This window comes from Tachyglossus aculeatus, chromosome 10 (assembly GCF_015852505.1).
Source record: "Tachyglossus aculeatus isolate mTacAcu1 chromosome 10, mTacAcu1.pri, whole genome shotgun sequence".
Classification (NCBI taxonomy): Eukaryota; Metazoa; Chordata; class Mammalia; order Monotremata; family Tachyglossidae; genus Tachyglossus; species Tachyglossus aculeatus.
In genome coordinates this window covers 47,006,729-47,023,987 of record NC_052075.1, presented here as the reverse complement: position 1 = coordinate 47,023,987, position 17,259 = coordinate 47,006,729, and the positions used below count along the sequence as shown (strand labels likewise).

At 47.0% G+C, this 17,259-nt stretch overlaps 1 protein-coding gene across 2 annotated transcripts in view; it reads right to left on the bottom strand.

Moving 5' to 3' along the window:
- Positions 1-17,259, bottom strand: part of CALD1 (caldesmon 1) — a 196,977-nt gene that overhangs the window by 99,314 nt on the left and 80,404 nt on the right. Inside the window, exons 1-2 of one of the 2 annotated variants that reach the window (XM_038753281.1) lie at positions 4,084-4,447; positions 3,198-3,313 (exon numbers count right to left, since the gene is read on the bottom strand). In XM_038753281.1, coding sequence (XP_038609209.1) covers positions 3,198-3,268 — 71 coding nt within the window. In that variant the 5' untranslated portion in view covers positions 3,269-3,313; positions 4,084-4,447. Of the gene's footprint in view, positions 1-3,197; positions 3,314-4,083; positions 4,448-17,259 lie in introns of those variants that run through there. The other variant, XM_038753282.1, reaches the window with a different exon arrangement.

Here is a 17,259-nt window from a genome sequence, read left to right as displayed (position 1 = left end):
AGGCTCTGAAAAAGCTGCTCATTTCCCTCAGATATGGTGCTCCCAACCAATCAATCCATCAATACTCTACTGAGATCACTGTACTAAGCACTTGGGAGAGTACAACAGATTTAATAGATATGATCCCTGCCCTCAAGGAGCTTACAATCTAGAGGGGGAGGCAGACCCTTAAAATCATTTGCTAATAGAAGAAAAGGCAGATATGCAAAGGGTTCCAGGGCAGTTCACTGCTGGCCAAGCCATTCTCCTGCTTCTGAGACTTCTACACCCTCCCCTCCCACCCACCATCATGGTGCTACCCAAGCAGAGAAACAGCTGGGCTGGGGAGAACCTAAGGCTGTTTAGATCTAGAATGGTGGTGACAGTAGCACTGGAAGTTTTGAGTGACCCTAAAGCCCGAGAAGCCGCCTCCACCAGTGCCCGCCCCTGGTTCCGCTATGCCAGGCTGCTGGGACTGACCCATCACCCTTGACCACGCAGCTTTGGAGGCACCGACTCCTTCATCCTCTCTGCTCCTGGCATGAGTGGAATGAGGGATGAGCATGCCCGCAGGGGGGCATTGAAGGTGGTCTCTGATGGCCCTCTTCAATCCGGGTGTGCCTTTATTGACCCTGAACAGAGGTGTGGTAAGGGTGCTGTGGAGATTACACACAATGCAGTAATGCCACCTAGGAACCTCTTACAGAAACCCCCCACAACCTACAGTGTGTCTCTGTGGGGTGGACCCCCTAACCACCACCCCAATTTTGCACACCAGCCAATCATTTCCACCTCCCACCTGACCAGTACTATTTACTGAGCCACCTCACTCCCAAACTGTGGAATTTAGAGTTAGGAGCAGAAGTGGAGGGATGCTGGAGCTTAAAATAAAAATGCAGGATGCAAAGGCATCCAATACTTATATCCCTACCAAACATGGCACGGACCGCTGAAGAGTGGACTGTCAGAGATAAAGTCAGGTCACCCTACAGGGGTCAATCTGAGATCCCTGAGAATTAGGTTGACAGTGGAGAGGGTGACTCACCCAAAGGTCTTGTGCTTATCAAACCAGAGAGGAAAGAGGAGGAGAGACTTCCTTGGTCTCAGGCCGCAGCACAGGGGGTAGGCCACACATGCCCAGGGCTTTGGGGTCCAGAAAACTGAAGGGAGAAGCAGCATTACCTTGTGGATGTCTGCTGTGTGACCCTGGGCAAGTCACTTCATTTCTCTGTGCCTCAATTACCTTGTGAAGAATGGGGAGTAATAATAATAAGGGTATTTGTTAAGTGCTTACTATGTGCCAAACACTGTTCTAAGCGCTGGGGTAGATACAGAGTAATCAGGTTGACCCACATGGGGCTTACAGTCTTAAGCCTCATTTTACAGATGAGGTAACAGGCACAGAGAAGTTAAGTGACTTGCCCAAAGTCACACAGCTGACAAGTGGTGGAGCCAGGAGTAGAACCCATGACCTTTCATTCATTCATTCATTCAATCGTATTTATTGAGTGCTTACTGTGTGCAGAGCACCATACTAAGCGCTTGGGAAGTACAAGTTGGCAACATATAGAGACGGTCCCTACCCAACAACAGGCTCACAGTCTAGAAGCTACAGTGAACAATGCTCACCAATCTCACCACTGGTGATACATAGAAGACACTAAAAAATATCAAGTTTTTGAGAAGCCCTTAACAATGATAAGCAAAAGCTTTGAGTGTGTCCCCACAACTGCCAGACAACATGTAACTACGACGTTCAATCAACATGGAGGATGACAGAGCCTCCGTTTCTTATACATGCTCTAACAGCCTCCTTCATCTCTGGTTCCAGGAATTTGTCATTCCCATTTCCCTGCTCAGACCCTTATCCCACGGAGGGGAGTCAGGGGATTTGACTTCTGAATTTGAACTTGTTGGATAACTCTAGGCAGGTTGGTCTCTGCTTCCATTTCCTTACCTGCAAAATGACGGCAGAAATTCTTCTCCTTCATTTAACTGTGGAGACCACTGGGAGGATTTACTCAATTTAAAATAAAAAATAAAAACAAAAACCCAAAAAAGCATTCCATTTGCTTTCACAATGACAGCCTAACCACTCCTCCAGACCTAAGTTATGTTTTCGGTGTCCGATTTGGGCCAAAACAGATTTCCACAGGATCCTGACTTCCATTCACTTTTTTGAAAACAAGCCTACGTATCTGTCCAGTGTGACAGCTCAGATAAACTGCTTCCTCAACTCTACCTTCGAATTACTTACTACCCAGGCCTACCTATTCTATTTTAATGTCTGTCCCTCCCTCTGGACTGTAAGCTCCTTGTGGGCAGAGAACAGGCCTACCAACTCTGATATACTCTCCAAGGGCTTCATCCAATGCTCCGCACAGAGTAAATGCTCAGTAAATACCATCAATTGGTTGACTGATTGCCTGAGGAATATGGCTTTCAACCTAAAACTGCCATCTTCACATCAATACATTGTATTGCCTGCTCACCCTTAAGCTTTAAGGATTCCTGCATTAACATGCTTTTCTAAATGACAATAAATAGCCAGCATGGCATTTAGATAAAAAACATTATTGTTCACAATCTAGTTGGAAAATAATAATAATGATGGTAATTTGTTAAGCACTTACTATGTGCCAAGCACTATTCTAAGTGCTGGAGTAGATGCAAGGTAATCAGACTGTCCCAAGTGGGGCTCACAGTCTTAATTCCCATTTTACAGATGAGGGAACTGAGGTACAGAGAAGTTAAGTGACTTGCCCAAAGTCACACAGCTAACAAGTGGCAGAGCCGGGGTTAGAATCCACAACCTCTGACTCCCAACCTTGGGCTCTTTCCCACTAAGCCGTGCCGCTTCTCCAATGCCCTTGCTGTGTTTCACAGAGGGTTGGCCTGTGACCCACCATTCAGTCAGAACATTTTCCTTGCCCCTCCATGATTGAAGCTCAAGTTGCTTCTATCAGAAGAGTGCCAACATGAGAGGCTTGGAGGAAACTCACTTCCTCTCCTCCTCTTTGGTGGCTCCCCGCATCCCGAGTCCTTCACCTGCTCAATCCCCTCGTCTCCTGGATTCAAGAGGCTCCTTTGGGAGATGCTGCCAAACTCCAGGCTCCAATTAACTAGGTTTGGCTCATTGGGAGGGGGCTGATTCTCCACCCCGTTCATCCACACTAATAAAAACACTGCCGTGCTGTTTTATAAATCCTCATCCTTACCTCTCTGCTTCAAGACGCATTTCCTCCCGCTTTTGCCTCCTAAGCTCTCTGCGGCGCTCAAAATCATCCATGGCGTGTGTTCAGGGTTGGGAGGGGGGGTTAGATTTGGTCTCGATCTAGAAGGAAAAAGATTTGAAGTGTCAAATGGGCGCCGGAAAAGGGACAGCACTGGGAAACCGCAGCAGTTTCTTGCTTTCATCCCCACCATTTTTCTTTTCTATTAAACAACGGTGTGACTGACACTTGACAGATCAGGGACGGGAGGTAAGCGTAAGTCACTGAACCCTCACGGAAACTGGATTTATTTCCCGCATCAAATTGTCAGCAGGAAACAAGTCCACTGGCGCCTGTGGATCGGACGAGCCTCAAGAAGCAAGGCAGCAGGCTCAAAGGGCAAAACGTTTGCCAGGATTAAAGAGGAAGATTTGTTTTTTTCCCCAGTGAAATATTAGTGGACTAAAAGCTGCGTAGTATAGGAGGAATATTAGTGGCATAAAAGCTGCAGAATACATTTCCCATCTGTTGCTGTTCCACAGATAAAAGTGACAAAAAGTTTAACAGAAGGAAAAGAAAAGGGCATGGGTAAAAACACAAAACGCCAAACAAGAGAAAGAAAATATGAGTAGACAAAAACCACGGGACCGAAAGGAAAAAGGAAAAAATACACACATTTATGTTGATACAGGACTTTCCACTGTTCGGTGCCTGACAGAGGTAAAAGAATAGCACTGGGCCCGGAGGTATCAGCGACAACGGTAACGCTAGCCTGGCCGATAAAGCCGAATTTTCAAATACCACCCAGAAGCGGTCCAGAGGTGAGGAAGCCACCTCAAGGAGCCGGTTTCTTTCCCCCATCTTCAATCCACACAGTTACACCCTTTCCTACCTTCTTCTCGCTGAATTTAGTCCATGAAATCCCGGAGTCCCTTCCGGGCTCTTCACCACCAAAGCTCTTTCGGCCTGGGTCCGTGTGCCATGGAGTCAAGAATTCCAGAAGAGCCCCACAGCCCCCAAACCCACACCGACTCCCGGAAAGGGGGAAAGCTGGCTTCTTTTGTGTCCCTGCTTTGTTTACAGAGCTGTCAGTGGTTAGCTAAACTCGGCCTGGAATCTGGTATTTAAGGCCTGCTCGAAGATTGCTTCCTGTGCAGCTCAGGAGGCCTCTGCTTCCTCTGGAATCCTACCCGACACGCTGCACTCGGCTCGCAAAAAAATATTTTCCAGCCCTTCCTGTACACACGGGACCAGCCTTTCTCCCAGCCGAGGGAAGGAGCGACGTGCAAACCGTAGCCCTCCCTCGGCTCCCTGGCCATTTACGGGGGACAAAACGGGGCTTTATTTCCAAAGCCACTTCGCTTCAGATGAGATTCTTTTTTGAGTTTAGGGCTTCTTTGGGTCTGCGGGGTGGTTTCTTTTCTTGGAACAGGGTTGGCGTTGCTTTTTAGGCTTCCAAATGCTTTCTCTTTTGGAGCGGCTGTTTCTGCCCCTGTCGGAGCTGGAAACTGCCAGGGATTTGCATGTGTGCGTGTGTGTTTTTCAACTCGGAGATGATAGTCCTCCTTAAGGCTTTTCTGACTAAAAAGAAAACCAGAACCAGCATCTCTTTGTCCCAGCCCGACTAAGCCGGCCAACTTCACAGTTCCTTGCCCTTCCCGGCTTCTTCTCCCTGTGCCCATCAGGGTGCCTGCCAGTTCAGGGTGCCAGTGGGTAGGAGACCCCGCCCCTCCATCCCTGCCATTAGATTTCCCAATGACAGGCTTAAACACATACACTGTTGGGAGGTTTTGATCTTTGCCCTGATTAGGTTGTCAGATTGATAATCAGAACTGTGGCAACTGTTAAGCTCTTTCCCATGGGCCAAGCCCTGTGCTAAGCACTGGGGTAGAAACAATTCCATCCAGATAGGTTACAGTCCCACATGGGGCTGACAGTCTAATGTGGAATAATAATAATGATGGCATTTATTAAGCGCTTACTATGTGCAAAGCACTGTTCTAAGCGCTGGGGATGTTACAAGGTGATCAGGTTGTCCCACGTGGGGCTCACAGTCTCAATCCCGATTTTACAGATGAGGTAACTGAGGCACAGAGAAGTTAAGTGACTTGCCCAAAGTCACACAGTTGACAATTGGCGGAGCCGGGGTTTGAACCCATGACCTCTGACTCCAAAGCCCGGGCTCTTCTCCACTGAGCCACAAGAACAGGTATTTCTCTCCAGATTGTAAACTCGCTGTGGGCAGGGAACATAACTAGAGTAGCAGCATGGCTTAGTGGAAAGAGCCCAGGCTTGGGAGTCAGAGGTTGTGAGTTCTAATCCCGGCTCCATCACTTGTCAGCTGTGTGACTTTGGGCAAGTCACTCAACTTCTCTGTGCCTCAGTTACCTCATCTGTAAAATGGGGATTAAGACTGTGATCCCCCACATGGGACAACCTGATCACCTTGTATCTATCCCAGTGCTTAGAACAGTGCTTGGCACACAGTAAGTGCTTAACAAATACCATCATTATTATTATTATATCTGCCAACTCTGTTACACTCTACTCTCCTCCAAACTCTCTGCACATAGTAAATGCTCAAGAAATAGGATTGATTTCACCCCCATTTTACAGAGGAGGAAATGGAGGTCCAGAGAGTTTTAGTGATTTGTCCAAAGCTTTTCACACATCAGGCAAGAGGCAGACCTGGGATTGGGACCCAGGTATGCTGACTCCTGGTCCTGGGCTCTTTCCACTATTTCACACTATTCCTCAGGGTGACCCCCTGCCCCTACGAAAGACATGTTATTGCTTGTTTTTTCTCCTCAATGCTCAAACCTCCCCATCAGCCAAGAGAAATGCATCAACAATACCACATTAGCAGATTCTTCCCCCGAAGCTAAAGGGCAAAATAGCAGTGACTGTTTCTACACTGGCATGGCACAAAACAATTTTCGCCACCCAAACTTTTCACAGTGCTGATACTAAATAGCTGAGTTGACTGGTCTGAATTTCTTCTATTTATCCTCCATTCCTGAGAAACAGTCCTGCATGATCCCTCGAAGTTCAGCCCTTCTGAAGCAGCATGGCCTAATGAAAGAGCACAGGCCCGGGACACAGAGGACATGGATTCTAATCCCTGCTCTGCCAATTGCTTGCTGTGTGACTTTGGGCAAATCACTTAACTTCTCTGTGCCTCAGTTCTCCTGTTCTGCATCCTACTGGACTGTAAGCCTCACGCAGGACAGAGACTGTGTCCAACCTAGTTAACCCCAGTGCTTACAACAGCGTTTGACATGTAGTGAGAGCTTAACAAATACCATTAAAAAAAGGCCTGATCACTTTCCAAAACCTTCCCCCTTCCTGGGCATCCTCCTGTCAGGAGGTGCCTATTTGTTGGTTTGCAACTGGTCTGTCTTTTCCTTGTTACGGGATACAGCCCTGGACATGTTTATCTTGCATATTTGTATCTTCAGTGGCCCACTTTCCTCCATCTCGGCTCCCCCTGCCAAGAGCCTGGGTTCTAATCCCAGCTCTGCCAAGTCTGTGTAACCTTGTGCAAGTCACTTCACTTTCCTGTGTCTAAGTTCCCTCATCCATAAAATGGAGATTAAGAGTGTCAGCCCCATGTGGGACAGGGACCGTGTCCAACCTGAGCAATTTATAACTACCTCAGCTCTTAGACCAATGCACTTAACAAGTACCAGAATTATTATTAAGTTCCCTGGCTGAGGAGCGGCGCCCACATTCATAGGGACCTCAGGAGGGAAAACAACAGATCTGGGACAAGTCGGGGAGGGGGGCAGTTAGAGGTTCCATGGAAGCACACTAGGTTCCATTGATTTCCATAAAAATGTTCCAGAAGATGATATTACATCACAGCACGTCACCTGTGGAATGCCTGCTATATCCAATTTCCACGTTTGCTCTCAGTGGCTTCCTCCGCCACAGCAAGAGAAATCATGTGTCATTCTTCAGCCATAAAGTTATCCACTACACAGGTAAATTCCCTGGACTGCCGAAAACCAATGTTCCGAATGCCCAGCATGGCAGTAGGCCATACACTTGTTATTACTATCACTATGGTTCTTGTTAAGTGCTTACTAAATGTCAAGCACTGTTCTAAGCGCTGGGGTAAATCCAAATCAATGAGGTTGGACACTGTCCCTGTCCCACATGGGGTTCACAGCCTAAGTAGGAGGGAAAACAGGTATTCAATCCCCATTTTACAGTTGAGGAAACTGAGGCAAAGAGATGTGACTCAGCAAGGGTCATGCAGCAAGCAACTGGCTGAGCTGGGATCAGAACCCAGGTCTTCTGATCTTCTGACTCCCAGGTTCAAGGGCTCTCCTTCAGGCCACACTGCTTTTCAGTCATCTTGTAGCTACCTCAAAGCATGGCACATAATAAATGCTTAAAAATACCACAATAATAATAATTATTATAATTTTTAATGGCATTTATTAAGCGCTTACTATGTGCAAAGCACTGTTCTTAGCACTGGGGAGGTTACAAGATGATCAGGTTGACCCATGGGGGGCTCACAGTCTTCATCCCCATTTTACAGATGAGGGAACTGAGGCCCAGAGAAGTTAAATGACTTGCCCAAAGTCACACAGCTGACAAGGGGTGGAGTTGGGATTCGAACCCATGACCTCTGACTCCAAAGCCCATGCTCTTTCCACTGAGCCATGCTGCTTCTCCTAGCCACACTAGTGCTGCTTCTATAGTGCTGCTATAACTAATTATAATAACTAATAATAATATATACTTATTAATTAATTTATTATATACTTATTATATAATTACCATTGATTACAATTATTAATTGATTTACTAATTATTATGATATATAATAAGTAATATAATACTAATATAGTTATTAGAGCTGCTTCTATAGGCCACACTGCTTCATTATGTGCAGGGAACACGTCTACCAACTCAGTGGCCTTGTACTCTCTCAAGTGCTCAGTACAGTGCCCTGCACACAATAAGCGCTCAATAAATATTACTGAGAGATTGCTTGATTGACTGTAAAACCTTCACTTCTCTGGCTAGTAACTGGCAAGTGAAGGTCATAGCTGGTGAAAATGCTCTACTACAACTGGATTCTACTCCTCGGATCCACTCCAAGTTGCCACTTGTAGTAAACACATAGAATCGATCAATGAATGGTCTTTATTGAGCATTTACCATGTGCAGACCACAGTACTAATCTTGGGAAAGCCACAATACAACAGAATTAGCAGATGTATTCCCTGCCCATAACCAATTTACGGTCTAGAGATCACAGAATCACTGGAGATAAAGACTCTGTCCCAAGCCACACAAACTAGATAAGGTCGAGTATCAGGCTGGATAAACGAGAACTCCCTGAATGTCTCATTATTCTTGTTTCTGAGCCACAGGGACCTGTCGTAATAGTATAGTTGACCATGTGGGATTTTCATTGCTGCCTTCATTCATTCAATCAATCAAATTTATTGAGTGCTTACTGTGTGCAGAGCACTGTACTAAGCCTTCATCTGAACTATCATAATTGATCAGGGTCCAATCTCTCTGGGCCTGTTTTCTCCATCGGAAAAGGCATGACTAGAGGATTCCATGTCTTTTACTGCTGAATAATTTAAATATTTTGCCCCATTTGCCAGACTTCCCCTTGAATTCAAGACTCCCAGCTCAGACCTAGTCAGTGTCCAAGCTGGCCACAGGTCAGCCTCTGGGTAAAGGTTCAGCCCCAGAATCATCCATTCAATTGTATTTATTAAGTGCTTACTATATGCAGAGCACTGTACTAAGCGCTTGGGAAAGTACAGTACAGCAATAAAGAGTGACAATCCCTGCCCACAATGAGCTCACAGTCTTGGGGGGCGGTGGGGAGACAGACATCATTACAAATAAGCAGACATCAATATAAATAAATAAAATGATAAATATATACCCAAGTGCTGTGGTGCAGGAAGAGCAGGGAAGAACAAAGGGAGTCATTCAGGGTGACCCAGAAGGGAATGGGAGATGAGGGAAAGTGGGGCTTAGTCTGGGAAGGCCTCTTGGAGGAGATGTGCCTTCAGTAAGGCTTTGAAAGCCTGAGATCCCAGAGCTGGGCAGGACCTCACCCATCCTCCGGAGGAGCAGGCCCTGGGACTTGGGTTCTAACAGCTCCACCACCAGTCTGCTGTGTGACCTTGGGCAAGTCACTTCACTTCTCTGGGCCTCAGCTTCCTCATCTGTCAAATGGGGATTCAATACCTGTTCTCTTTCCTACTTAGACTGTGAGCCCCAAGTGGGACAGGGACTTTGTCACACTTGATTATCTTGTATTGACCTCAGTGCTTAGAACAGTCCTGGACACATAGTAAGTGCTTACAAATATCTTTATTATCATTATTATTAATACCCACTAATTATACCCATTATTATTACCCACAGATTTGCCTGCAGGTAAGGTCGCTCTCCACAAGGAGCTAAGTGACTTCTGACGGACCATCCATGCAAAAATAATGGACAGATCAACTTTGCCTTTTTCCTTTTTTGTATTTGTTAAGCCCTTACTATGTGACAGGTACTGTACTAAGAGCGGGGGTAGATGCAAACTAATTGGGTTGAACACAGTCCCTGTCCCACATGGGGCTCACAGTTTTAATCCCCATTTTACAGATGAGATTGAGGCACAGAGATGTGAAGTTACTTGCCCTAGATCACTCAGCAGACAAGTTATGGGATCAGGATTAGAACTCATGTCCTCCAACTCCCAGGCCCATGTTCTTTCCACTATACCACGTTGCTTTGACCCTGTAGGCAAAGATGGGACCAATACTAGGTTCCTGATTGCTCCACTCCTAGACCAATGCATCTTCCACTCGATTGTCCTGCAGATGATGGGGAAAAAGCAACAAGAAGCACAGACCCTAGGGATTCCAGTACCGGATCTACCATTGGCCAGCTGGGTGACCCCAGGAAAGTCACTAAATCTCTCTGGGCTCCAGTTTGCCTCATCCATAACAAGCCTAATGATAGTATTTGTTAAGTGCTTTCAATGTGCCTAGCATTGTACTGAACCCTCATCTGCCCACCACCTAAAGCTCAACATGTCGAAGACTGAACTCCTTGTCTTCCTTTCCAAACCTTGCCCTCTCCCTGACTTTCCCATCTCTGTTGACGGCACTACCATCCTTCCCGTTTCACAGGCCCGCAACCTTGGTGTCATCCTCGACTCCGCTCTCTCACTCACCCCTCACATCCAAGCCGTCACCAAAACCTGCTGGTCTCAGCTCCGCAACATTGCCAAGATCCGCCCTTTCCTCTCCATCCAAACTGCTACCCTTCTCATTCAAGCTCTCATCCTATCCCGTCTGGACTACTGCACTAGCCTTCTCTCTGATCTCCCATCCTCGTGTCTCTCTCCACTCCAATCCATACTTCATGCTGCTGCCCGGATTATCTTTGTCCAGAAACGCTCTGGGCATATTACTCCCCTCCTCAAAAACCTCCAATGGCTACCAATCAATCTGCACATCAGGCAGAAACTCCTCACCCTGGGCTTCAAGGCTCTCCATCACCTCGCCCCCTCCTACCTCACCTCCCTTCTCTCCTTCTACGGCCCAGCCCGCACCCTCCGCTCCTCCGCCGCTAATCTCCTCACCGTACCTCGTTCTCGCCTGTCCCGCCATCGATCCCCGGCCCACGTCATCCCCCGGGCCTGGAATGCCCTCCCTCTGCCCATCCGCCAAGCTAGCTCTCTTCCTCCCTTCAAGGCCCTGCTGAGAGCTCACCTCCTCCAGGAGGCCTTCCCAGACTGAGCCCCTTCCTTCCTCTCCCCCTTGTCCCCCTCTCCATCCCCGCCGTCTTACCTCCTTCCCTTCCCCACAGCACCTGTATATATGTATGTATGGTTGTACATATTTATTACTCTATTTATTTATTTATTTATTTTACTTGTACATATCTATCCTATTTATTTTATTTTGTTAGTATGTTTGGTTTTGTTCTCTGTCTCCCCCTTTTAGACTGTGAGCCCACTGTTGGGTAGGGACTGTCTCTATATGTTGCCAATTTGTACTTCCTAAGCGCTTAGTACAGTGCGCTGCACATAGTAAGTGCTCAATAAATACGATTGATGATGATGATGATCTGCAAAATGAGGAAAATAACACTTGCCTGCCTCTAGCTCACAGAAATGCTGTGAGGATAAAATGAGAAAAATGATGAGAAAAGCAATTCACAGATTCTAAGGTTTATTTTACTGGATGAGCAATTCAGTCCCACTTGCCTGCCTTTTCTCTGGCCCTATGCAATCTCTCAAATCACCCTGCTTGTTCTCTTGAATATCTCTCTGGAGGCAGTCCCCTCACCGCTAAGTCAGCTGGGCAGCAACATTCCACCACTTCTAGCCTGATGCAGGCTCGAGTCGGAAACTGTCGCTCTCAGGGCTCGATTGGCTGAAACATTGTCAAATTCCTGGCTTCATCTATCTCCCTGGGATCTGTTTATCCTTTCCTTCCCCTAGACTCTCACCCATCAGCTCCAAGATTCCACTGAGGGGCTCAAGGCTGGTCTGGGAAGGAAAATCTCCCTTCCTGAAAGGGACACTGGGAAAAGAAGCCTAGGGAGGGGCTAAGATGGCATTTAAAAGCATTCGGCCTGCAGACCTGAAAGGAAAGAAGGGGAAAGGGTGGCGGAAGACGGCACAGGAAGAACAACCAGGGTAGAGCCTGAGGCCGCAGTGAAGCCATCTAAACCTCTGGTGCCTCCCCTGACCACCTCCAGCCCCCATCTCAATTAGCAAACATGGGCAGCTTTTGGTCCCAACATTCAGGATTGATTTAAATGCTTCCATCAGCCGAAAATAAGTGCTGCCTGTTTTTCAGTCTTGGCTTCCCAGCCCTGTCCAGTAATTGGAAACATAAGACATTTTTCTTTATGTTTCCTTGGGGGACTCCCCCTTCTTTGGAATGAAGGGCATGTCACCATGCTTTGGCTAAATGGCCCTTCGCCTTCTCCTGCCCTCTTTCCCAGATTCCCAATCTCTCTTCCTCCCCCCACTGCAAAATGGCCCCAAATTCTCTTCACCCTTGGCAGAAGGAATGACATGGGATCCGTGGACCATCTCAGAGGGGTCCCTGGTGGAAATTCATGACTTTGAGCCTGGGTCAACCCTGCCTGTGGTCTTGGGATGAACTGAAGGAGCAAGTAGAATAAATTATCCTTTAAGGGGACTTTCTGAGGACTCTTGTCCCTTGCTGTCCTGCCCACCGAGCCCATTAGGTCTGGCTCCCTGCATTCCATCCTAACAGCCTGTGTGCATGGTTGCCAGCTCTTTAATTAGAGTCAGGGTGGGAGCACTTGGACCGGCCTGAGACCATAGGTAGCCACATCTTGGGGTCCGCAGGTCCTCAGAGTGTTCCCAAAACACAAAGGCCCAATATTGTTATGGAAGGACAACACAGGAGACCATTCACTGGGGCCAATGCAGGAGAAATGCAATGTCATGCAAGCAGGGGCAGGGAGGGAGGTCAATTCAGGGGTTGAGTTCCCTCAGCTAGGGTCACGGAGGTTATCACAAGTCTCACTGAACTGGAACAAGTGCTGGACACTCACTGAGTGCATAGCATCACTGAAAGCCATCAGTGATGACTGTGGCATTGGCCTTGAGATGTGAACTCACCACTCGTACCTCCTTTGGGGAAGCAACGTGGCACGATTACTCTGTATCACTGTCTTCTCTTGGGAGGTAACTTTATGGGTGAGTCTTTCCGAGGGCTCTGCCCTACAGAAAGGGAGCCCACTGAGTCACCCTTGCAGAATTTGGGTGGCAGGGGACCAAAGTAAGAACGTTTTTAGGTTCAGCATTCACTATTCACACCCACTCCCATTCCCACCTGCCCCCTCCAGGACTAGAGGAAGTCTCTGCCACTCTTACTTACCATAAAACCTTTCTTCCAAAAACGTTCGACTTACACAAATAGCTTTCCAGTGAGCACTGCTGTAGGGAAAATCATGAGGGGAAGCAGTAGTAGTAGTAATTGCATTTACTGAGCACTTCCTCTGTGCAGTGCAATATACTAGAGCAGGAGGATGAAAGCAGGGAGATGGAGAATGGGAAGAAGGATTACAAGAGGATCCATTATTAATGAACCCAAAGAATATGAGGGCGGTAGAGTGGTTCCTGTTTCCTCAAGTTATAGGGTGTTGTGGGGGGAGGCTGGAAAGGGAGTAGAGAGGGGTAGGCGAGAAGCAGCTTGGCCTGAGAGTCAGAAGGACTGGGGTTCTAATCCCAGCTCTGCTACTTATCTGCTGTGTGACCTTGGGCAACTCACTTCACTTCTCTTGGTCTCAGTTAGCTCATCTGTAAAATAGGGATTAAGACTGAGTCCCATGGGGGACATGGACTTTGTCCAACCTGATTAGCTTCTATCTACCCCAGCACTTAGCCCAGTGTCTGGCACATAGCAAGAACTTAATGAATACTATTAAAAAAAATATTGTGGGAGGTGGCTGGCCAATCCTCATGAAGCCAGGTTGGGTTGACTGGCTCTGATTCGCTTTCCTTGACCCTAGTGCCTTTGGGATTTTCTCTGCCCATCATTCCTTCAGCACAGTCTTTATATCACAGAGGAAGGCAAGCAGTCATTAAAGCTGAGGCGTTCAGGCCAAGCCATATCTCGCCCATTTCGCCTTCTGTACATTTCCCAGCCTCTGGCCATTTTTAATAACGCCTATCTGTAAAGCACTTGGAGTTGTTCTGATGACAAGGAACAATCTGCATGGAACATGATCATCATTCCCATCCAGTGGACACCAGAGGCCTCTTTTCCAACATCCAGAAATGGTCATTTCAGTTGAAGATCTAACCAGCACCCCTAAAATAACCCATGAAAGCCTTCTTGTTGAGTTTGTTTCTACCCGATTTTCAAATGGTGTAGGGGGTCAAATCTGAGGGCCTGCATAGAACAAAAAGCTTTCTAGACAGTAAGCCCGTTGTGGGCAGGGATTGTCTCTCAGTTGCTGAATTGTACTTTCCAAGCGCTTAGTACAGTGCTCTGCACACAGTAAGTGCTCAATAAATACGAATGAATGAATGAATGAAAAAGCCATTAACTCCAACACACAAACAACTTGCATGCTCTAGCTGTGAGAACCCCTTTTCCCCCACAACCTCTGGACTTTCACTTAAGACTAGTGGACAATCAGGCTGCTATTTGCTAGACCATCACCTTCAGAAAGAGGGGATTATAGTGCAACTGAAGTTGTACCCTGCGCCCAAGGAATAAAATCCATCTGCTAATGAAAACCTCTGATAAACAAGTCTTTCCACAGGCTGGTTGCTTCTGTCGAGCTCTCCACAAACTGTACCTGCTGGTTTCTTTACCTGACCAAAACCGTGTTGGACCACACTCCCATTTCCTAATTTTCCACATTCAAAAAGCCTCATCTGTGCAGATGACTAAGCAGTTTTGTTTCACGAACCCCAAGGCAGTCCTGCCAACTTTGCAGTAATTAAGTTTCTGGGACTTGAAAGAAACATTTCCAAAAATTCCATGGACCGTACCACAAGAAGATTTTACAAGTAGCCAATCCCGTGGCCAGCTGGCAGACCAAACGAGCTATTAAAATCGCATCGTTCGGAATCGAGAAGATTGTTTTCCTTTTTACCCCTTCCATCCCCCTGATTCCGACGCTGTTTCTTTGGGAATGCTTTCAAGTTTACAATAACATGAGACTCGTGGGGAAGGATCCCTGTGGTGAGATAGTGGGCCTCCTTGGGGACATCTTCTAGCCCGCCCCCAGAAATTATTTTGAGGGCTCCGGGGTGCCCTGGAACACGAAGGGAAGTGAGAAAGAATCCAGTTCACACCCATTCAAATGAGTCTGTCCCCCAGTGGCTTTACCAATCTAGTCAGTCAATCATATTTACTGAGCATTTACTGTGTGCAGAGCACTGTATTAAGCGCTTCGGAGAGTACAATGCAACAATAAATGGACACATTCCCTGCCCACAACGAGCTTACAGTCTAGAGTTCTGAGCACACAACTGCCTACAGTCGTAGGAAGTAGGAGTGGGAAACTAAGTAGTAATGGGATTTATTGGGCACCTTCTGAGCAGATTGTGCTGGGCTTGGGAAGGTACAAACAGAAGCTCAAACAAATCGCATCTGCTACCCACAGAGAGCTGTCACTCCTCATGCCTCAAATGCACCAGGACCCCGATTTGTGAGGTGAGGGTGCAGAGCAACTGTGTACCTCTCCAAAGAGTACACAAAAATACCCCAGAGTCAGTAGGCGACTCCTAATTTTTTTTATGCTATTTGTTAAGCGCTTACTATGTGGCAGGCACTGTACTAAGCATCGGGACAGATACAGGCTAATCAGATTGGAAGCAGTCCACGTTCCACATGCAGCTCACAGTCTTAATCACCATTTTAAAGGTGAGGTAACTGAGGCACAGAGAAGTGAAGTTATTTACCCAAGGTCGCCCAGCATGCAAGTGGCAGACCCAAGATTAGAATCCAGGTCCTGACTCTCAGAGTCTATCCACTAGGCGAGGCTGCTTCTAATTCTGTTAATTCCCTCATTTTAGCCATTACTCAGATGTAAGAGCTGGGATGTGTGGATGCCAAAGACATCAATTCTCTGCTAAGTCCTACTGACAACAAGCACAGGAAATGACACCATCCAGCAGCATCTTCAAATAGGAAGCAGCAGTATACATTCATATATATAATGATGTTTGCACAAAGAAGTCTCGGGTTAGAGTCTTGGATGCATAGAGTCTGCATTTGTTCTTCGTTTGCTTCCAATAATCCATGCTGCCTGGATGTGGAGTTCCCTGCTTCGTTACCATTCAGGATCTATTAGACCCTTTATGATGTTTTTCTCCAGTCTGCCCATATGTGATGAATCTCAGATGTTTAAATAGAACGTAACCAGACCCCTCTGACCTCATAGAGTACAGTTGCAGGAAGAGAAAGGTAATTTTCTCAAAGAAATGCTAAAAATGTGTCTCCACTAGAACGCAGATGCATGGGATAAAGACATTCCAAAGGGATTTGGGTATTTGGGAACAATTCGGAAGAAGGCCATATTCTGCAGTGGGCGTAGAATTTGGTTCCCCCAGCCTTTCCTAAAGCCACACTACATAAACCAGTCCACTGATGCGGGATTGTTAACCAAGTTGTAGGCCAAACATCTACTGAGAAGTCTAAGTGACAGGGTGGGTGGGTAATCTGTAGTAGACACAATTCACTAGGAAATTACCATTATGTCACAAACCCACTGGGGATCTCTATCAGCTAGAAGACAAGACACATGTTTTCTTCTGAGCTCTTGCTTGGGAGGCTTTGAGGAGGAAAATCCACACCAGCCTCACACTTCTTATACCTGGAAAGAGCCTTATCCAGAGGGGCACCCCATGATCCGGGTACCTGGCCAGACACTTTTTGTCCAGAACTTTCTTCTTCTGTCCCAGGGATGTCCTCTGTGGCCACTCAAAAGCAACACCTGTGTTCAGGGGGACTTGAAGCAAGTGAGGAGCGGTGTGAGAGTCAGAGAACGTGGGTTTTTATCCTGGCTCTGCCACTTGTCCACAGGGTGATCCTGGGCAAGTCATTTCATCCCTCTGTGCCTCAGTTTCCTCAACTGTAAAACGGGGATTCAGTGTCTGTTCTCTCTCCAACTTAGACTGTGAGCTCTATATGGGACAGGAATTGTGTCTGACCTGATTAACTGGTATGTACTCTGAGCTTAGGATAGTACTTGATACATAGTAGGTGTTTAACAAATACAACAACAACAATAATAAATCATGATAAAGTGAGAGGAGTCAAGGGTCTCCCCAGAGAAACAGCCAGCAGACTTCCTCCAAATGATTCATACATTGGCATTATGTGACTCTGCATGCCTGGGGTGACGCACATATCACCAACTGTGTCTGGCCCCCATAAGGACCATGGAGGCCCCAGACCATTCACTCACCTGGGGGAATCTGTTCATTATAAATCCATCCCAATGGCAACCCATCTCCTCATCAGCACTTCTACTCTACACACCCCCCACCCCCAAGCAGGTCATTCATTCACACACCCCCACT